General features: G+C 44.4%; 1 protein-coding gene across 1 annotated transcript in view; it reads right to left on the reverse strand.

Moving 5' to 3' along the window:
• HIF1A (hypoxia inducible factor 1 subunit alpha) overlaps positions 1-19,446 on the reverse strand; it is a 43,060-nt gene extending 23,614 nt beyond the window's left edge. Inside the window, exon 1 of the mRNA XM_037901134.2 lies at positions 18,955-19,446. Coding sequence (XP_037757062.1) covers positions 18,955-18,980 — 26 coding nt within the window. The 5' untranslated portion in view covers positions 18,981-19,446. The remainder of the gene's footprint in view (positions 1-18,954) is intronic.
• Positions 19,447-21,135: the final 1,689 nt, after the last annotated feature.

Consider the following 21,135-nt stretch of genomic DNA (forward strand, 5'->3'; position numbering starts at 1 on the left):
GGACGGTTCTTTAAGAACTTTTTCGATTTATCTGAGGACTGTCATCACTTTGTTCAATGACTCCCCAAATAACCAACCTATTTAAAATTTCGAAGCTGCTAACATGGTTTTAGCGACCACTGTATCCTGTACTGAACCAAGCAAAGCTACCTAACAGCCGCATGGACATGTCCTTTTGTTTCAAACTGGATCGCAGGGTGAGCAAGGCAGACTTCCATACGGCTGACTCACACCTTGTTTTATCACTCTGTTTGTTTTAACAAGTGGTGGGCCACGAGGCCTCTTACCACCCGCTTGTTCCTCTATATCTGAGCTGCTCCTCTCAGTCCTCCAGGGCTGGCTGTATGGGGCGTGGTCAACCCAAAACAAGCAGGATTTTGTTAGTCCAGCAGTTGTGGCATGACTGGCCTGCAGCACGAGCAGGGTCCTGTTAGCCCATGCATTCTTGTGCCTTTTCTGCCAGCTTTTCTATTCCTCTGGTTAATTATGCGATGCAAAAAAACAAACAAAAAAAACAAAACCAAACCAAACCCAACCAATCATCATTAGTTATTTACTGCCTATTCTTTTCTCCAGACATTTGGACAAATGGGGATTTAACGCATGATTTCAGGAACTATAGTCATTCTCTGAAATATCTCAGATCGTTTCCTGTAGTAATGTGTCCATTTTGCCCTTCTCAGACAAAACCACAATTGTCCTGTTAAGTAATGGCTTGGATATATTGGTTCAGAACAGTCAAACTTGAATGTGTTTCAATTCGAGAAGCCAGGCTCTTTGAATTTCCCTCTAATTTCTGTTGCAGATGTTTCCAGTTGAAGTTAGATTCCTTCCGACTATCGGGATGAAATAAACTACTTCTCCCGGCACTGGTTTAACAAAACTGTTTCAAATGATTTACTTAAAACAGTGCAAAGTCTGCAAAGGCAGAATTAAATCTGGCTTATATTTAACTTAAATCAGTTCCTTACAGACTTAGGTTAAATCAATAAGCCAGGTACAAACCAATTTTAGTTAAGCCTGTGCAACTAGACATGGCCTAGAATTGCCACGCCCAAGTCCGTCTGCTGCAAAAGCCCACTGTGGAGAGCTTGACTCAAATTCCCCTCCTGCCCCTTGACTCAGACACCCCCCCACCCACATAGCTTTTTAAATATAGGTACAGGTTATTACCAAAATAGTAACCACAGGACTACTATCCAATAAAAACAATTTGTTTACTCTTACCTAATCTAAAGAATCTGGGTATAGGAAGGAAAGATTTACCACAAAACACTTAGAAATGTAATGGAAAAGTCCTCTCCCACTTAGTTGCATATATAGATTTTCTTGTGACATTTAATTTCCTGCCCTATCTAAAAATCCAAAGGGGGGCGGGGGGAGAAAAAGACCATTACTATTAATGTAACATCTCAAGTGGCTAGATATACGAATTATTTTGGACTTTTAAGCGAAAAGACACATAGTAACTTTTGTATCATGACCTGCCTTTTTGTAATTCCCCAATAACTAGGTTTAGCCCCAACCACCTCACAGGAAGGTTTCAGTACTATTAGGTTTCCAAGAATCCACAGGCTGACCTCAGATTCCAGTTTTAAACCACCAATACACGTCATGATCTCTAACTGAAGAAATGAAATAAAATAACGCAGGCAACAGTAAAACCTGATAAATATTTAATTATAACTAGGGCTGTTGATCGCAGTTAACTCATGCGATTAACTCAAAAAAATTAATCGCAATTAATTGCACTGTTAAACAATAGAATACCAATTGAAATGTATTAAATATTTTTGGATGTTTTTCTACATTTTCAAATATATTGATTTCAATTACAACACATAATACAAAGTGGAGAGTGCTCACTTCAATATAATAAATTAATATTATTTTCATTAAATATTTTCCACTGTAAAAATGATAAAATAGTATTTTTCAATTCATCTCCTACAAGTACTATAGTGCAATCTCTTTATCGTGAAAGTGTAACTTACAAATGTAGTGGGGGTTTTTTTATTACATAACTGCACTCAAAAACAAAACTATGCAAAACTTTAGAGCCTACAAGTCCACTCAGTCCTACTTCTTGTTCAGCCAATCACAAAGACAAACAAGTTTGTTTACATTTACAGGAGATAATGCTGCCTGCTTCTTATTAACAATGTCACCAGAAAGTGAGAACAGGTGTTCGCATGGCACTTTTGAAGCTGGCATTGCAAGGTATTTACATGCTAGATATGCTAAACATTTGTATGCCCCTTCATGCTTCAGCCACCATTCCAGAGGACATGCTTCCATGCTGATGATGCTCGTTAAAAAAATAACGTGTTAATTAAATATGTGACTGAACTCCTCGGGGGAGAATTGTATGTCTCCTCTTCTGTTTTACCTGCATTCTGCCATATATTTCACGTTATAGCAGTCTCGGATGATGACCCAGCATGTTTGTTTTAAGAACACTTTCACAGCAGATTTGACAAAATGCAAAAGGTACCAACGTGAAATTTCTAAAAATAGCTACAGCACTCGACTCAAGGTTTAAGAATCTGAAGTGCCATCCAAAATCTAAGAGGGACGAGGTGTGGAACATGCTTTCTGAAGTCTTAGAAGAGCAACACTCAGATGCAGAAACTACAGAACCCGAACCACCAAAAAAGAAAATCAACCTTGTGCTGGTGGCATTTGACTCACGATGACGAAACACATGTGTCGGTTCACACTGCTTTGGATCATTATCAAGCAGAACCCGTCATCAGCACGGACGCATGTCCTCTGGAATGGTGGTTGAAGCATGAAGGGACATATGAATCTTTAGCGCATCTGGCACGTAAATATCTTGCAATGCCAACTACAACAGTGCCATGTGAACCCCTGTTCTCACTTTCAGGTGACACTGGCTAAACAAGAAGCGGGCAGCATTATCTCCTGCAAATTGTAACCAAACTTGTTTGAGTGACTGACTGAACAAGAAATAGGACTGAGTGGACTTGTGGGATCTAAAGTTTTACATTGTTTTGTTTTAGAGTGCAGGCTTGATTTTTTTCCCCACATAATTCTACCTTTGTAAGTTCAACTTTCATGATAAAGAGATCGCACTACAGTACTTGCACTAGGTGAATTGAAAAATACTCTAGTTTTTTACAGCGCAAGTATTTCTAATCAAAAATAAATACGAAGTGAGCACTGTACACTTTGTATTCTGTGCTGTAATTGAAATCAATATATCTGAAAAATGTAGAAAACATTCAAAAATATTTAAATGAATGGTATTCTATTATTGTTTAACAGCATGATTAATCGCGATTAGTTTTTTTAATCACTTAACGCTTGACGTTATAAGTAGGGCTATCATGCTGGCAGTAAATTGTTTGAGGTAACGTTTAAAATCTCAGTTAAATATAAATCTGATCTTAAGAAACTGAGCTGAAGTTTTCTGGATTTTGTGAAGAGCATATCGAGTCTCTCTCTCACTTCATTGAAAATCTTAGTTTAAACTGTAAGAACTATACTTACCGACAGGTACTTTGCTCACCAACTAATTACTTCTAGTAACTGAAAATAAGTATTATGATTTAGCAAATGCATGGCAGAAAAAGTTTCCTACCTTTTCATGGGCAAAGGCAGTGACGAAGTGGGGGGAAAAGACACCCAGTTTCTGAAGAATTAAAGTTTTCATTCAAAAAACTAAGACCATGATCTTCACACTTGGGTGACTAATTTTAGGCACTGAAGCCTGAAACTCTGCCCCCCTCCATCCCCCAAGTTTCTACAATATCACAAATCTGACCCAAACTTCTATTCCTTATGATTTTGAAGACAATCTTCCAGATGAAAGCCAACATAGTTGTCTTCCTGAATGTGCAAGTAGAGAGAACTGCCTCTATTCACATAGATGGGAGGGGTTAATGACCATAGATGGTGAAGATTTTCATCAGGATTTGCTGCAGCATTGTTAAGGAATTCAAGAGAGGCATACGGTTAAGGAATTCAAGAGAGGCGGGCATTGACAAAACAACATGGCTCTTCAGACAGTGAGAGTTGCAATGGAAAAAGTGAAGTGTGAGCTAATGGACATTAACTTGCCATATCTTACTATGTATGCTTCTGGACCAAAGCACTTGAGCAGGATACTGAGTTGTTCCCAGTTTAAGCGGACTGTAGCAGATCTGATCAGGATGACAGTAGCACCTTGCTAAAAAGCCATGCAGGATGCTGAAATCAGCAAGAATGACGCTGGCAAATTATCCTGGTTGCCGGCATGAACAGAATGCCTAAGGGGCAGCAGACTGCGCAGGATCTGTTTGACGGTGCTCCTTACAAAACAGTTAATCCCAATAAAACTGATGCTATTGGTGCTGCTATTCAAGGCTGGTGATGACACCGACGTGCTGCTGGTGGACATGGCTCCCCTGTGCCTGGGAATCAAGATGATGGGAGGTGTCTTCATTTAGCTCATCAACAGGAACACAAAGATTCCAAATCAAGAAAAGCCAGGTGTTTTCTATAGCAGCTGATGGACAGACTCAAGTGGAGATTAAAGTGTGCTAGGGTGAGAGAGAGATGGCTGCTGACAACAAGCTTCTTGGGCAATTCACTCTGGTTAGAATTTCTACAGTTCCACATGGAGTGCCCCAGATTGAAGCCACTTTTGACACTGACGCTAACAGCACTGTTCACATTTCAGAAAAAGGGTAAGGGACAGGACGCAAACAGCAAATTGTGATCTGGTCTTGTGGTGACCTCAGCAGAGAAATATTCAGTGAAAGACAGATGAAGAAAGGAAGGTGTCAAAGCTGTGAAGATGGCAGAAGGCATCATCCAAGATAGAGGAGTTTAAGGATCAGCTGCCAGCAGATGAGTGCAACAAACTGAGGGAAGTCAAGTATCAGGGGCTAGCCGTGTTAGTCTGGATCTGTAAAAGCGGCAAAGAGTCCTGTGGCACCTTACAGACTAACTGACGTATTGGAGCATAAGCTTTCGTGGGTGAATACCCACTTCGTCAGATGCAATCTGACATACATATATACACACATATACATACACACAGTATAAGTTTTAAACAATTTAATACTGTAAACAGCAATGATGATTATGAAGCTTGGTTGAGGTGGAGTCAGAGGGTGGAATATTTCCCAGGGAATGCCTTACTGCTAAATGATGAACGAGCACTCGGCTGAGCCCTCAAGGGTTAACATTGTTGTTAATGTAGCCTCACACTCTACAAGGCAGCACAAATGGAGGGAGGGGAGACACACACCCTGTGTGTGAGAGAGAGAGAGAGAGACAGAGACAGACACGCAAGCGCATTGCCCCTTTAAGTACGCTGACCCGACTCTAAGTACATTGCCTTTTTAAGTAGATAAGCAAGTTGAGACAGCAGCTGCTGCCCACAAGCTCCCTTTGTCCTGAGCCCTGTTGATACCTGTTGTGTCCCCCCACTGCTCTGTGGATGGGGTAAAGGAGTGGGGGGAAGGGGGACACCTTGACATTAGCACCCCTTTCCCCTCCCGCCCCCGCACAGCAAGCAGGAGGCTCCAGGAGCAGCTCCAACGCAGAGGGCAGGAGCAGCACAGGGCAGCGGGGGGGAAGGACAGCTGAACTGCCGGCAATTGATAGCCTGCTATGCGGCTGCCACACAGGGAACTTAGGGGAGCGGGGAGCTGATAGGGGAGCTACTGGTCCACCCTGGTTCCAAGCCCCCACCAGCTGGCTCCAACTGGCTGCTCTTCCTGCAAGCAGTGGACAAAGCAGGCGGCTGCCAAACAACGTTATAAGGGAGCATTGCACAACTTTAAACGAGCATGTTCCCTATTGATCAGCAACGTGACGTTAACCAAGATGACTTTAAGTGAAGAGTTACTGTACACAGACTGGAGCAGGAAGAGGGTGAAAGTTCTGAAGCTTGGAAGCAAAGGGACCATCCTGAGCTGAAATGGGCAGAACTCAGTCTGTCTTTGCAGTATTCTATATGCAGTTTCTATAGTGTATAAATGTAATGATTCGTCTACTAGATAAACCTTCATTTGATGAAAGTTAATTCATGCAAGACAAAGTTCTAAAGGTTCAGTCTTGTGGTATTTTCAGCTGAGCAGCCAGGGGATTCACTCATCATTTACTCCTGATACTTGACACAACAGTGTACTAAATTTAGGTCAAAGGTTTGAAACCATGTCACAAATGGTGCAGGGACAGGAGTCCTGATGAAGCCTGAAACAGAACACCCCCCCATGGATCCTCTTTGTGGAGCTAAGCACTTGTGGTCTGATTTGTAGTAGGTCCTGGGTTCAGCAGTGGCTGGGTCAGCTACATTACTAGACAACATTAAATCTGCAGCTAACTTAGTATTCTTGTACCCAGTGATGAGCTGCCAAAACCTTAACAACGGGTTCCCTCCTCACCCCACGAGGGGGTCGTTACCCGCCCTCGCCCCCCGGGACTCCTCCCCCATCCAACCCCCCCGTGTTCCTTGACGTCCCCCCCCAGGACCCCTGCCCCATCCACCCCCCTCCCCTGTCCCCTGACTGCCCCCAGAACAGGGCAGGAGGGTCTCGTGGGCCACCGTAGTGAATGGCCACCCCACCCTTAAGAGCCAGAGGCATCTGCCGGGGGGCGAGGTGGGGAGTCCCGGCAGTGCTTACCTGGGGCAGCTCCCAGGAAGCATCCGGCAGATCCCTCTGGCTCCTAGGGGTGGGGAAGCAACCGCTCCCCCCACTGATCACATCAAAAGTGGCGCCTTAGGTGCCGACTCCCTGGGTGCTCCGGGGCTGGAGCACCCATGGGGAAAAATTGGTGGGAGCAGAGCACCCACCAGCAGCTCCCCGCCCTGCGCCCGGCCCCAGCTCACTTCCGCTCCACCTCCTCCCCTGAACCCACCGCCCCGCTCTGCTTCTCTGCGCCGGCTTCCCGCGAATGAGCTGTTTGGCGGGAAGCCGGGGAGGGTTGAGAAGCAGGCGGCGGCTTCCCGCTCAGGCCGAGGGTGGCAGAGGTGAGCTGGGGTGGGGAGCGATTCCCCTGCGCCCTCCCTCCCCCCAGGTTACCTGCTGCAGCGCAGGCGGCCCTCCTCACCACCACCACGCCCCCCCCCCCCCCAACTCACCTCGGATCTGACTCCCTGGGCCTGAGCAGGAAGCCACGGCTTGCTTCTCAGCCCACCCTGGCTTCCCCCCCGAACAGCTGATTTGCGGGAAGCCGGCAGGAGAAGGGGAGAAGCAGAGCGGGGCAGCACGTTCAGGGGAGGAGGTGGAGCAGAGGTGAGGTGAGCTGGGGTTGGGAGCTGCCGGTTGGTGCTCTGCACCCACCAAATTTTCCCCTTGGGTGCTCCAGGGCTGAAGCACCCGTGGAGTCGGTGCCTAAGGCGCCACTTTTGGCCGGTTAAATTTAAAAGCTCTTTTAGAACCGGTTGTCCCTCGCGGAACAACTGGTTCTAAAAGGGCTTCTAAATTTAACAACCAGTTCTAGCGAACCGGCTCCAGCTCACCACTGCTTGTACCAAAGGAAAATGCGTTATTTTAATTTGGCTTTAACTTTATTCTTTATTTATAAGGGCACATTGAAGTTACATGCATTACTTGTCTAAGCTTTCTACTCCATCCTAGTCTGCTTTCTGCTTATTGTAAAACAACTTCTCTGATAAAATTGTTCTCACTGGAAAAATCATTAAGTTTCCCCCCCACAAATTAATACATGCATCCACCCATTCCATTCTTTACCCCTGCCCTTTCAATACCATGCACTCACACACACAACATTGGTGGTTCCCAGCGAATGGGAGCTGCGGAGCTAGCACTCGGGGCAGGGGTGTTGCACAGAGCCGCCTAGCCGCACCTCTGCCTAGGAGCAGCAGGATATGTTGCCGCTTGCGGGGAACCACCCCAGGTGAGTGCCACCCTCCCACGCCCCACACCCCTCCTGCACTCCGAACCCCTCGTGCCCGTTCCTCTGTCTAGGAGCAGCAGGGACATGTCGCCGCTTCTAGGGACCCATGTGGAGCCAGGTAGGGAGCCTGTCGGACCCACGCCAAACCGGACTTTCAATGAATATCAGAAATGCTGATTTATAGAGCTTTCCGGTTGATAAAGTGCCAGATAACACAGCTTTTACTGTAGTTAGTCATCGCCTCTTGTTTTTCATATCTTGGAAGGAGCTGCAGATGCAGGATTTATAGATGGTGAGGTTTTTTGTTTTTTAAAAAGGAGAAGTGAAGCCACACTTAGCTTGACCGTACAATTCCATACATTCAAATGATCATGAAAATTAAAATGCCAAACACAAAATATACAGGCCTTTAAGAAACATTTTGCATTTTCAGTTCATTAGTAAGTTTATCCTGGGATGTGAGTTGCATAAAGAAATTTTTGAAGATCAGATGTCCTGAGTTCTTAAAACTCTATTTTCCCTCTTAAAATGTAAAAAGATCCCCATATAAAAAAAGCTAGTCTGATTTTAATTAGGAGTACAATAAAACATGGATTCTAGAAAACAGATGTCATCCTTGTTCACTAGGTACTATTACAACAATCACATCAGTGTTGAAACTGTTGAAAAGGGTATATTTAATAAAAGTTAATGACTTGTTAAAACCTCCCAGCGTTGTAATACAAAACAGTTTTATTGTACTGTAAGCACCAAGTGTTGCAGCTTGCTCAGTTTTTCATTTGAGCTCCTTTTCAATGCAATGCAAGTTACAAATGTATTAACTTTGCAGATTTTTCCTTAAATGTTTAGCAAAATATTTTAAATAGTAGTATATGAATGTATATTTATTAATTTCTATCTCTCTACTCCAAATACTCCATGTTGTGTCCAAACTAAAATCTTCGACTGTCTCTCTGACATCTTTTCATGGATGTCTCGCCATCAATTCAAGCTCAACATGGCTAAAACAGAGCTCAAACTCTCCCTGCTATCTCATTTCTCATTGACCATGGAAAATACCATCAACCTGCCTGTCACTCAGGCCCATAACCTCAGTGTCATCTCTGAGCTGGAGCCCTCACACACAGATCATCACATCCAGGCTATGTCCCAAGTCTTGAAGATTCTTTCAGCATATCATCTCTTAAGATGCACCCTTTCTTATCCATCCACACAGCTGAAACTCTAGTCCAGGCTCTCATCTATGATCTCAGTTACAACACCATCCTTTTTCTGGCCTTGACAAATACAATCTTGCCCACCCATTCAGAATCCTGCTGTAGAGATCATTTTCCTGTCCCCTTACTTTGACCATCTCCCCCTGCTTTGCATCCATCCACTGGCTCTGTCTTCTCTGGTGTATTAAATAATCAACAACTCCTACTTTTGATCCGCCCATGATGCCAGCCTCTACCACCCACTTGTTAAATTTTCAAGCAAGCACCTTTGTGCTTTCTCCAATGCTAACCCTAAGACTTCGAAGAAGCTCTCCATAAATATCTGCAAAACTAACTCAATCCTTCTTCAAACCCTGCTCTGCCATGATACCCACAAAAACTTTACAACAATTAGGCTGTGGTGGCTGAGACCACAGCCTCTCACTGTCTTGCACTCCTCCATCAGACTGCCTGTGTATCCATCTGTCTGTCTCTTGCCTGATACTTAGATTGTAAATTCTTTGGGGGCAGGGATTATCTTTTTGCTCTGTTGCTACTGTGCCTAGTACAATGAGGTCCTGGTCCATGACTGGGACTCCTAGGAGTTACAATACATACATAATAAATTATTAATAGCTATTATCTGTAGGATGAAAACATGAAGCCACATGTGGCCAACTGTTATAAATCTCCATGAGGTCTGAAGTAAATCTAGTCAGTTTGCAATATAAATCAAGTTTAATGACTATCTTTACTCTCCTAAGAGCTACTCATGGAGTGATATTCTTGAAAGGTCAGATTTCCAGTGCCAGCAGGGCAGTTTAAAATGTCTCATATATATCAATGCAAAGGCTGTAGATGTCAAAATGGAGGACACTGCCATTATAAGTCTGGATATTACAGACTTCAACAAAGGGAAACAAATACAGGTCAGATACTATATATGTATACATCTGATGAGGCGTTCACCTTTATCAGCTCGCTTATTTTGAACAAAACACCTTGGGCCAGATCTTCAGGTTGGCGTAAACTCACATAGCTTCAATGTAAATTGGCATAGCTCCATCAGCTGGGGGATCTGGCTCCAAAAAGAACCCTAGGGAATGTTGGGGTTTGTGATTTACGCAAATAGTATTTAAAGACACACTGCTGGAATACATCCATATTAAAATAATTTCTCCATTTCTAATGGTTTTGAAATGCTACTCTTTCAAAACTGAAAAATCTTACCTACAACATTATAAGTAGCATTTTTATGGTAGGCCAAATCACACCAGTTCTTGGAAGCTAAGATCCATAATCTGAATTCTTCCCAGACTGCTGAACATCACTTCAAGCACAAACAACGCTCTACTATCCTTGCTTATCCTCGACCACTCTTTGCATGTTCTCTCTGTGTTACGTTCCACAAGTTTTCCCTCCTCAGGTAGTATTTGGAGGGATTCTTTCAGTGTTCCTCCAGTTGCCCAAGAGCACACTTGCCATGGCAGACGCTCTGGCTTCATTCCTAACAGCTATCCCAAATAATTCCATCTTCTTTTCTGGATAGCTTTAGAGAAAATGAGCTGTTGAATGCTCTGATAAATCTCAGCATTTGTTATAAATTCATTCCATTTAATATTTAGTATTTTTCTAAGGCATTTAGAGACTTGCCTGTACCTTTGGGGGATTTCCAGCTATTACATCCATGCATTAAGACAGATATAATATTTGAGTTGAACATTTGTAGTCTGGTCTTTAAGTTGTAGACTTTCAATGACCAAATCTTGTTTAAGCTGGGGACTTCAGCTGTCACTTTACCAATTTGTGACATTATTTCCTTATGGCCATCTCCACTGGCTTGCATGCATGTTACTGCCAACATATGTGAATTAACTCACTTCTTCCTATTCCTCTGCCTTCTAAAGTAATGCTTGAGTTGGAAGTTGCTGGGATTCTCATTTGACTTTTCCTCCCATAATTGATTATTAACCCCGTCTTTATCTGCATGTTGGTTGAGCTGTCACTTAGGCTAGATAGATCAGCACAAAATAGATCTTCTATACTGTTGTTAAGCTGCCTTGATTATATTAGTTATTTTTACTGGCATACCATAACTCTTAAAAACGTTCCCAACTGAATCACAACAGATGCATCAAATGCTTTCTTGAAATATATGACAACTGGTTTTTGCCATAGGACACTCTCTTCAATTATTCTTCTTAGGGGAAAATCTGGCTGACACATGAGTTTCTGGGTTTTAGTTTAATACCACTACCACACTCATCTCCCTAAATATGCCCTGGCTAAGCAAGTACCAAGGACATTCAAAAAAGTTGGTCCATTCTCTGTAATTATGAGCAGAAGAGACTAAACGGAAGAAGTTTTCAAAGTCTCTTAGGTTCCTGACAACCACAAAAAAAGATAAGAGTTTCAAACAAACAGTAACTGTTAATGACAGTTTCTACTGATGATTAAAAAATACTTGATTGGAAAAGATGAATTTGTTACCAACAGTCTCAGTGTTCTCAAAAGACTTATCAACTTCTATACCTAATCCAACTACACAGAGGAAACAAAAGGTCTTATGCTCAAATAAATTTGTTAGTCTAAGGTGACACAAGTACTCCTTTTCTTTTTAAAAGGTCTAAGGTTCCCCTCAAACCATCCAAAGGAGGAAGATGCAAGCACCAGGGAACAAGTGCATGCTGTTACATCACTGACATCAGTGCCAGTCACACTAGCACCAAGGTCTCCCTCTTCCATCAACAATGGGCTGAGAAGAAAGTATGAGAATTTCTTAGGTCTTGTCTAGACTGGCATAAAATGTGTCTTTTTAAAACACTTTTAGCTAAAGTGTTTTTAAAATATACCTTTTACCCTAGCTTAGATAAGCTCTTACTAGACAGAATGCTCACCATTTCTCATAAAAGATGGGGAGTGCAATGAGGGAAGGGTATCTTCTTTCACCTCACAAAGAGCCCTAGTACTGAGCCAAGAGCTAATTAATGCCCCCCAACCATGGTAACAGCTTCAGCTCCTTTCTCCCCCCCCCCCCCCACCCAGCAGTGACTGAATGCATCCTGACAAATGAGGGAGAGGAGCCAGAAGAAAGGGCAGCATGCTAAAGGAGACCGCAGCGAACTTGGGATAACAGACTCTTACCACTGCTCCCTGCTGCTGTATGCCTGTTGTGTACTTGGCCTATCAGGCCTTCTCTACACTACATTTTTCCTTAAAGTTTCCCACTATTGTTACAGATTCACTGGTGGTAGCAACAGTGGTCATCTAGTGCAGACCAGTTGCTGGTATTTCAGCTGCATCAGAGCAGGCCTAGATAGCATGGAAATTAAAACACCTACTCTCACCCACACACTACCTATGCTAGTTCTCCCACTATTATCACTGATGGAGCCACACCGGAAAAGTTAAAACAAGGCTTCAGTAGCTACACTTCTCTGACTTGCATCCTCTCACTAGCAGGAAGATTCTGACCAACCAGCAGTCACAAAACTGTTGCCCACTCCTCTCCCTCCTGTTTGCAGACAAGTCGAGGGAGAAATATTCCTCTCAGACAAGGATCTAGAGATGTGTAAAGGCAGATTTTTCTAACAAAAATGGAAGCGGCAAGGAACGGCATTGTGCTTGCTCTGCCCTTTTTCCATCCTCAGAAGTAACAGGAATGTCAAGTCTGGTATTCCCCTGTTTTTTCAGGAAGACTTTTGGTGGACCAAAGAATATGAACTGGAGAGCTGACTCGCAGGGCTTGTCTGCATAGGGAAATTAACTGGAATAAAATATTTCACAATAGCTCCCTCTGTGAGCTCACTTATTCCAGCATAGGCGTGATCACATGGAGAGTGGTCCCAGAATTTTTTTTTTTCAGAACAGTTTACCACAGGGCAAGGGTGCTGAATCTTTAATGAAATCCTTTATCCAGAATGCTCATTAGTCAAGTGAAATTAAGTGTTAAAGTTGTAAACAATAAGTGACTAAAAAAAACACTTCTCCTTCCAACTGTTCAGTTTTCTGTCTTTTTACTCTTAGGATATCAATTTCACTAGTTCTCCAGGCACCATCTAGCAGTCAAAGGAAAAGAAGGCTGGATTTCTAATGTGTAAAAACCATACACAAAAATTTGCAAATTAAACACTTTTCATGCGTTCTTTATAGATTTTTTTTTTAAGAGAACATTTCCCTATTTTCCCTTTTTAAATTATCACCTTTTATGTTCAATTAGTTATTTTCTCATTTAGGATAAAATTATATAGGAAACATCCCCACAAAGAGAACAATGTGAAAAAATTAAGCAATGCGTGTTTTAGATGTTCCCTATTCAGAAGCAGGGCTTGGTAAATCAGCTGGCCCCAGGCAAGACAGAGGCTTGCCCTAGCTAGCTAGCAATAGTACTTAGCTTAGATTCTGCAAATGTTGATTGTCTATCATTTACCAAAAAGCTTCTAGCCCCTGCACTTGTGAAGATAATTTGACATTAGATTATTGTTCGAAAGCTAGTCCTTTTCCAAATCTTGGCGATAGATTGCTCCAGGGCCACTTCTGTTACTCATAACTTTGTTAAACATCAAAAAAGTAAAATTAACAAAATTCTGATAATTTTTATTGATGGTATTCAAAACCTTGTGCATATCATGTTATGCATACTTAGTAAAGCAATGAGAAGCTGCAGAAACAGACACTGGAGCTAATTACTCTGATGTGCCACACAAAACATGGCTGATTAACAAGGTAAAGCAATGGAGACCATTTCCCCCCCCCTTGCAGAAACAGGAAGTACTTATGCATAAAGAGACAGAAAATCTCCCCCTCTCACAACACCTGGGGAGGTGCGACTTCACATTTTTCAGACTTTTACTAATCAGCAACTAATATCGATGACATAGATTAGCCTTTTTGGCTGAGTTTCCCACCACTGCTCACACTGGCAGAGCTGAATCAGTGTTAACAGTGAGATTTTTTTTAAAAACACAAAGTCCATGATGAATGGTTCCAGAGATAAGATGCTGGAATAGCCTCAGCAAAACGGTCATCCCCTCTCATCATCTGTGTATCTGTTGGCCTTGGAACTTGGCTTCTCATCAGGTTTTGCTGGTGGAGACCCCACCCTCCTTTCTCATACTGGAATGGAATAATGGATGTCTAGTCAAGTTTTTAAGTCCCAACTAAGAATTAAACATGTAGACGATAACTGCAGTTTTAATGAAACTAGAAACCAAATATGAGCGTTGCATTATAGACATGTAAACTACTGGTATATAAGGCATACTGAACACCCGAGATTACCTCTTAAAATTCTCCTGTATGTTACCCTTAATAGATAATATTGAAAACAGAAGGAACAATTTACTTCAAAAGTTATTGAATACTCAGGAAATAAATGTTATAGTATCAAGAAAGAAGATGATAGCGTTCTTGTTTAGTTTCTTTTCTAGTATGTGTAGTCACAAGCAGCATGTCTTTAATAATATTAACTAGTTTTACTACGCAGCACATACACTTAAGATGGCGCAAGTGTCATGCTGCTAATGGTGAGCATTCACATCATGGCATAGAGAAAAAACCCTCTTGGCAGCACCAAGCATTTGTACCCGGTTTATAAAATTTAGGGGGCTAAAACTTTACTTTAGCATATACTATCCTTTTAGGCTGGATTACTTTTGTTTTTGGCCAAATTCACACCAAAGAACTGAACAGTAGAGTAAGAGACCCTATTTGGAAATAAAGGGTAAGCATATTGGTATTATCCTGTTTAACAAAAGCCCAAAAGAATGGCAACCGAGGCTTACTAATTGAAAACAAAAACCCCTCTCAGAAACCCTGTTTCTCCCCACAAGGCACAAGTGGCAAGAGGCCTCCATGAACCCATACTGAAGATGGTTTAACTGCAAGGGAAGAGGCAAAACCCAAATAATTGTCAGTAATATGTCAAGTGTCCATAAGAAATGAAACTAGAACTACAGAAGTTTTGAGCTATATAAAGCAGAATGGCTTTCAAGTGTCTTTCGAAGTTTTCCATGAGTCAATAAGTCCATAAGCCACCAATTCACATTTAAAATTACTATCATCACTGATCTACATTTACGTACAGCTTTTCTTTTTCATTCTTCATATACCTATAACTACTCACCTCCATAATTAAGTTCAGGACTTCACAGCACACTCAACTAGCAGATAACAAGTCTCACTTTATATCCTCTTGCAAATACTCATGAATCGGATGTACCCAAGTGTTAAGATTCCTTTATTCTTACTCTGAAATCTGGAATTTAGTGTAACAGCCGTGTTAGTCTGTATTCGCAAAAAGAAAAGGAGGACTTGTGGCACCTTAGAGACTAACCAATTTATTTGAGCACTTCACCGATGAAGTGAGCTGTAGCTCACGAAAGCTCATGCTCAAATAAATTGGTTAGTCTCTAAGGTGCCACAAGTCCTCCTTTTCTTTTTACTAAATTCCAGAGTAAACTATCAAGTAAGATTGTTTCCCAATCTTTGCTGCTCCTGTATTTATAGTATTGCAACTTTTTTTCTGCTCTATGACAAATACTAACTTTTATCCAAATTCTTACAAAATTACAAAAATTTAGTTCTGTTTCCAACACATCAGGGGGGAAAAAAAGATGGAAACCACCACAGGATTTATGTTGCGTCTCCAAATATGACAGAAATTTTAACAAAACTAAAAATAAGCATCAATGTTCATGTGGTGTAAAATAAGAGGGATTCAACTAAATGAATGTATGAGAGTAGAAAATTAAACTGTAGTGAGTCACCATCACTAAACCTTTGGCTCAAATGTTGCATTTCTGTAGCTTCAAGAAAACATTACTGGAAAATGGAAAGAATCAGCTTCAAAGAATCCTTCAATACACACAGTCAAACCTAACCCACCTCAAACAATTTGGGACTGTTAAGTAACATTTGATGTTTGCAGTACTGTAGCCATGTTGGTCCCCAGATTTTAGAGAGACAAGGTGGGTGAAGAAGAGCTCTGTGTAGCTTGAAAGCTTGTCTCTTCCACCAACAGAAATCGGCACAATAAAAATATATGACCTCACTCATCTTGTCTCTCAAGTAACACAGACTTTCAACAAGTTCTCTGCTCCAAGTTGCATAAATGTCAACTCATGTCCTTCCTTTTATGGCTACCCACATCTTTGCTCTATGCATTTATAACATCAGGAAGAGTATTCCTAAATTACAACTTAAATTTTATACTGTTTCTTTTTCAAACAAAAAACATACTCCACAATACTTTAGAGTTAATACAACTTCACAGGAAGATTCAGAAGGAAGTTCTTCCCACATTGAAGTAGGTCTCCAGGAAGCAGCAGCCAATAAATTCTCATTCTTGCGCGTCACCTTTAGCTTATCCCCTCCCTCCTATGTACACTGATTCTTACATCAAAAAATAAAATAAAAATAAAATGGCAGATCACATCCAGCAGCAGCAGGAAAATGGGAAAAAGTTGCCAAATAAAAGAGGATGGTCAGAAAAATAACAGCCACGGACACAGAATGAAGGGACTAAAAAAACTGAACCCCCAAAACCTTTTCCAGACCAGCCTTTAAACTGGGCCAAGCTCAGTAAAGGTCATTTACTTATGGTGCAACATTTTCTATGATAGTTATTAGCGTTGAGTGGAACACATGAGTTTAGAATGGGAACCACCCATATGTACCCTACTTGTATGCATTTTGCTACACAAGACTTTTTTTTTTTAAACATTTTGCTACACAAGACTTTTTTTTTTTATATTGAAACATAAATTGCAATTGGTGCAAAGGTAGCACTTCCCCCACAGGTAAATTGCTCAGTATTTTCACATACAGTATTTGCAACCTCTAACTGCACAAAATCAATATCCACCAGAAAAAGCTAGTTCAGCCACAAAGATATTTAATTCGTCTCACTTCCAGTATGATTTAAATAGTAAAGCATTTTATATCTTTATCTCATTTGACCTTCTCAGATGATTCTCTGATACAAAGACCAAGATAACAAATCAAAAAAAACCAGGAGTACTTGTGGCACCTTAGAGACTAACACAGCTGCTACTCTAAATCTCAAAAAAGGTATCAATATAGGGTGACCAGACAGCAAATGTGAAAAATCGGGATGGGGGAGGAGGGTAATAGGAGCCTATATAAGAAAAAGACCCAAAAAACGGGACCGTCCCTATAAAATCAGGACATCTGGTCACCCTAACAATAATAATATAAACATACTCTGCCTTCTGCAGATGGAGATTAAATTAATCCCTCCTCAAAGCGCATTGGTGGAGTTTGTTTAATCTAAAAACCTGATAACCAAAATATTGTACTCCCCAGCAAACTCTACACCTTCAACATATAATAAGGTTTATTTCTCGAAGCTTTCATTTCCCCCTTTTGAATCTGAATTAAAAATTCTTAGAGAAGAAAGTTATTTATACTTTGGAACACACATTGTTCAGTAAACTCTCTCTTTTCTAGAGGATCAGCGCCTTGAAGAGAAATTTTTACTTATGGGTTCAACATTTTAAGAATCTCCACTCTTCCTCCCTCCCCCCCAACCCCAACAAAAACCAGCCAATTATGGAAACCAAAACTGCAGAAGATGCCTTAAAAAAAAAAAAAAAAAAAACCAGAAAACCCCCGACGACGTCACAGTTCATTGTTCACATATCCTTTCCAGTACAAACAGCACTCTGGAGTTGTTTTCAGTATCAGAACATCTCATCACATTTGTACCTTTTAAAAAAATACTGTGTTGATTTTCTCAGCATATATAGACATTCTCTTCCTTCCCAATCTGGCTTTAAAAATCCGTCAATTTTTGAAATAACTACTAAACAGCTGTGTATTTTCGTTTCTGCTGCCTGTAACTGTTCTACCTTTATTAATCTGGTGTACCTATTTTCTGACAGATTGTAGAGAGCTTTAAACAAGAGTATGGTTCTTATTAATACAAATCGACACACTAAAAAGCCACCCCCTCTTCTCATCCAAACACTATTACACTCACAAGTACTCTTTTTCTTTTTGCGAATACAGACTAACGCTGCTGCTACTCTGAAACCTGAAATTATACACAGTACATAGTCATGAAATCAGGTGAACACACATCACAGTTAATCAACGGCAAGTCATTCCCTACTTACTCCAAGCCAAGAGCAGAACAAGAATGGGTTTGGGGGTTTTTTTTTGTTTTTTGTTTTTTGTTTTAAGTTGTGTAATGCTCCGTGTGGCAGCAAAAAAGCAGCTCAGGCCACTGAATTCCACCAGGCCTATGCATTAAGTGTTGCTGATGTTAATCAATTATCTTGGAGACGAAGATGCATTAAACAGAACGGCCAAAAGCTCCCCGCGCAAATCCTGGATATTAATTTTCTGAGATCCAGCTTGTGCACTCCCCTCCCCCGCAAAATGGCGACGTGGACCGCAGGGAGGAGGAGGAGAAACGAGAGTGCAGCACTCTCCGGAGAGGGAATAGAGGCCGATGGGGAGGCAGGGAGGCGAGGGGGGTTGGGGGGGGGGGGGAAAGAGGGGCGCCCGGGGGAGAGGGATAGGGGGGGAAGAAGGAAGGGAAGGACAGAGTATAACCGGGGGAGGAAAAGGGGAATGTGACAGGGGTTGGAATGAAGGGGGCAGATCCCCAGGGGGTCTCCAACCCCCCCCCCGGGCAGGCTGGGGTGGGAAGCGTGCGGCGGGGCAGACAGGCGGAGGAGCCCCAGCCCCACAGACCGGGCGGGGGGGGGGGGTAGTGGGGATTAGGCCCCGGTGCCTAGGATGGGGCGGGCGGCGCAGGCCCGAGGAGGAGGAGGAGGGGAAGCGCCACGGGGAGCTAAAGAGGCAGAGGAAGGCCCGGGGCGGGGGAGGATCGCGGCTGGAGAGCGGGCCCCGGTACCTTTTTTTCTCGCCGGTGATCTCCATGGCGGCGGGCCCCGTCGCAGTCCGGGCCGGCGGCTCCAGTCCCCGCAGGGGGTAGCGCGGCGCTGGGGGGAGGCGCAGCCGAGGGGCCGGGGCTCAGCGCATGGGGCAGGCGGCGGGGCCTGCGGAGGGGACGGGCTCGGCGTCGGCTCTGACCGCACAAGGCTGCGGGCTGCTCGCTCCTCGCCGAGCGCTGGGAGGCGGAGGACGAGGGGGCGGGCGGGCGGCCGGCCGGGGCCGGGCCTGCCAGGCGTCGCACCACTGAGAGGCCACGCCGCCGCCCGGCCCCCCTCGCCGGCTGGGTCAGCTGAGCAAACAGCTGGGCGGGGGCTGGAGTCTCACGTGTTGAGCTGTGTGCGGGGCGGGCTGGGGACGAGCCCCCCTGCGCCCGGCCCCCGGCGACACGGCGCGGCCTGCAGAGCGCTCGGGGCGGGCCCAGGCTGCAGCGTCCCCGAGCCCGCCCCCGGCACCCCGCGGGGCCGGAGACCCCCCCCCTTCCCCCGAGCCCGCCCCCGGCACCCCGCGGGGCCGGAGACCCCCCCCCCTTCCCCCGAGCCCGCCCCCGGCACCCCGCGGGGCCGGAGACCCCCCCCCCTTCCCCCGAGCCCGCCCCCGGCACCCCGCGGGGCCGGAGACCCCCCCCCCTTCCCCCGAGCCCGCCCCGGCATCCTGCGGGGCCGGAGACCCCCCAGCTCCCGAGCCCGCCCCCGGCATCCTGCGGGGCCGGAGACCCCACCCTGCCCCCGAGCCCGCCACCTGCACCCCGCGGAGCCGGAGACCCCCCCCTCCGCCGGGTCCCCGAGCCCGCCACCGGCACCCCGCGGGGCTGGAGACCCCCTCCCCGCCACCGGCACCCCGTGCACACAGCAGGGCTAGAGACCCCCCCCTCCCCCGAGCCTGCCACCGGCAGCTGGCGGGGCTAGAGACCCCCCCCAGCCTGCCATCGCCACCCCGTGGGGCTAGAGATCCCCCCCCCGAGCCTGCCACTGGCACCCCGTGCACACAGCAGGGCTAGACCTCCCCTCCCATGCAGAGAGGGAGTCTAGGGACCCCCAAGACTGCCTCCAAGACCCCCACTGCGAGCCTGACACTGACACTCCCCCTACGCACGTCCCCAGTGGTCCTAGAGAAACCCTCGCTCCTTGGGCCTGCCACTGAGAACCCCCTCCCACACAGAGATCCTTACCTCTGTAGATAGAGACAGGTCTGCAGAGGTTTTCACCCCTCCAAACACAAAGAGAGGCCTGAGAAACTCCCCTCCCCAACATGGACACGCAGATGAGGCAGCATATCACCACCAGCACTTACTAACATCAGCAAGAGAAGCCTGCAGAGACATCACCACCCACACCGGCAGGCCTGTAAAGAAAATGTATACACACACACAGCTGCCACACGGACCCCTCCATCAAGACAGGTCTGCTGAGGAAGATTGATTTCAAACATTTGTTAATTTAGGGTAATATCTTGCATCCTGTGAAAGCACACATGGCTTAATCCCTACATCATCTATTGATTTCAGTGGGTTTCTGCATGGGCACAGGGGCCATCCACAGGGGTCTGATTGTAGGTTCAAGGCTCGAAGGCCTTGTCCCCAGGAATTTCAGGCAGGGATGGCCAGTTACTTATGCATGCCCCTAGCATAGGAAGAGTAAGCCACTACAAACCATGACTGCTGCCAGTGCAACTTACCCTTACTTGAATAAACTGTAAATCATGGCTTGGCCTGTCGACTGGGTTTCCATCTGGTACACTGATGGCTGGTTACGGATGAGTGAAATCCCCTGTGCAGACAAGGCCGTTAGAGACCGTAAGATGCTTGGGCCAGGGCTTGTGCTTTTCCTCTGCATTTCATACAGCACCAAGTACAACTGATGAGACTCACCAAATAATACACTTTATAACATGCAAAAAAACTGTTCAGCCTCATAGCTGAGATTTTATTGGGACAATACATAAACATCCATGACAGCACACTATTATTTAAACTATTGATGAAAAAATTTCACCATCTCGTTTCTGTTTCCGCATGGTACTGTACACCACAAGGAAAACATAATTTCCAGTTACCCTTATTAAAACTCAAATGTTTTTAAAAGCTTCTTTTTCATTATGAAAGATGTAAAGGAGTCATGTCCAACCTTTTCAGCCTTAAGGC

This window comes from Chelonia mydas, chromosome 6 (assembly GCF_015237465.2).
Source record: "Chelonia mydas isolate rCheMyd1 chromosome 6, rCheMyd1.pri.v2, whole genome shotgun sequence".
Taxonomy (NCBI): domain Eukaryota; kingdom Metazoa; phylum Chordata; order Testudines; family Cheloniidae; genus Chelonia; species Chelonia mydas.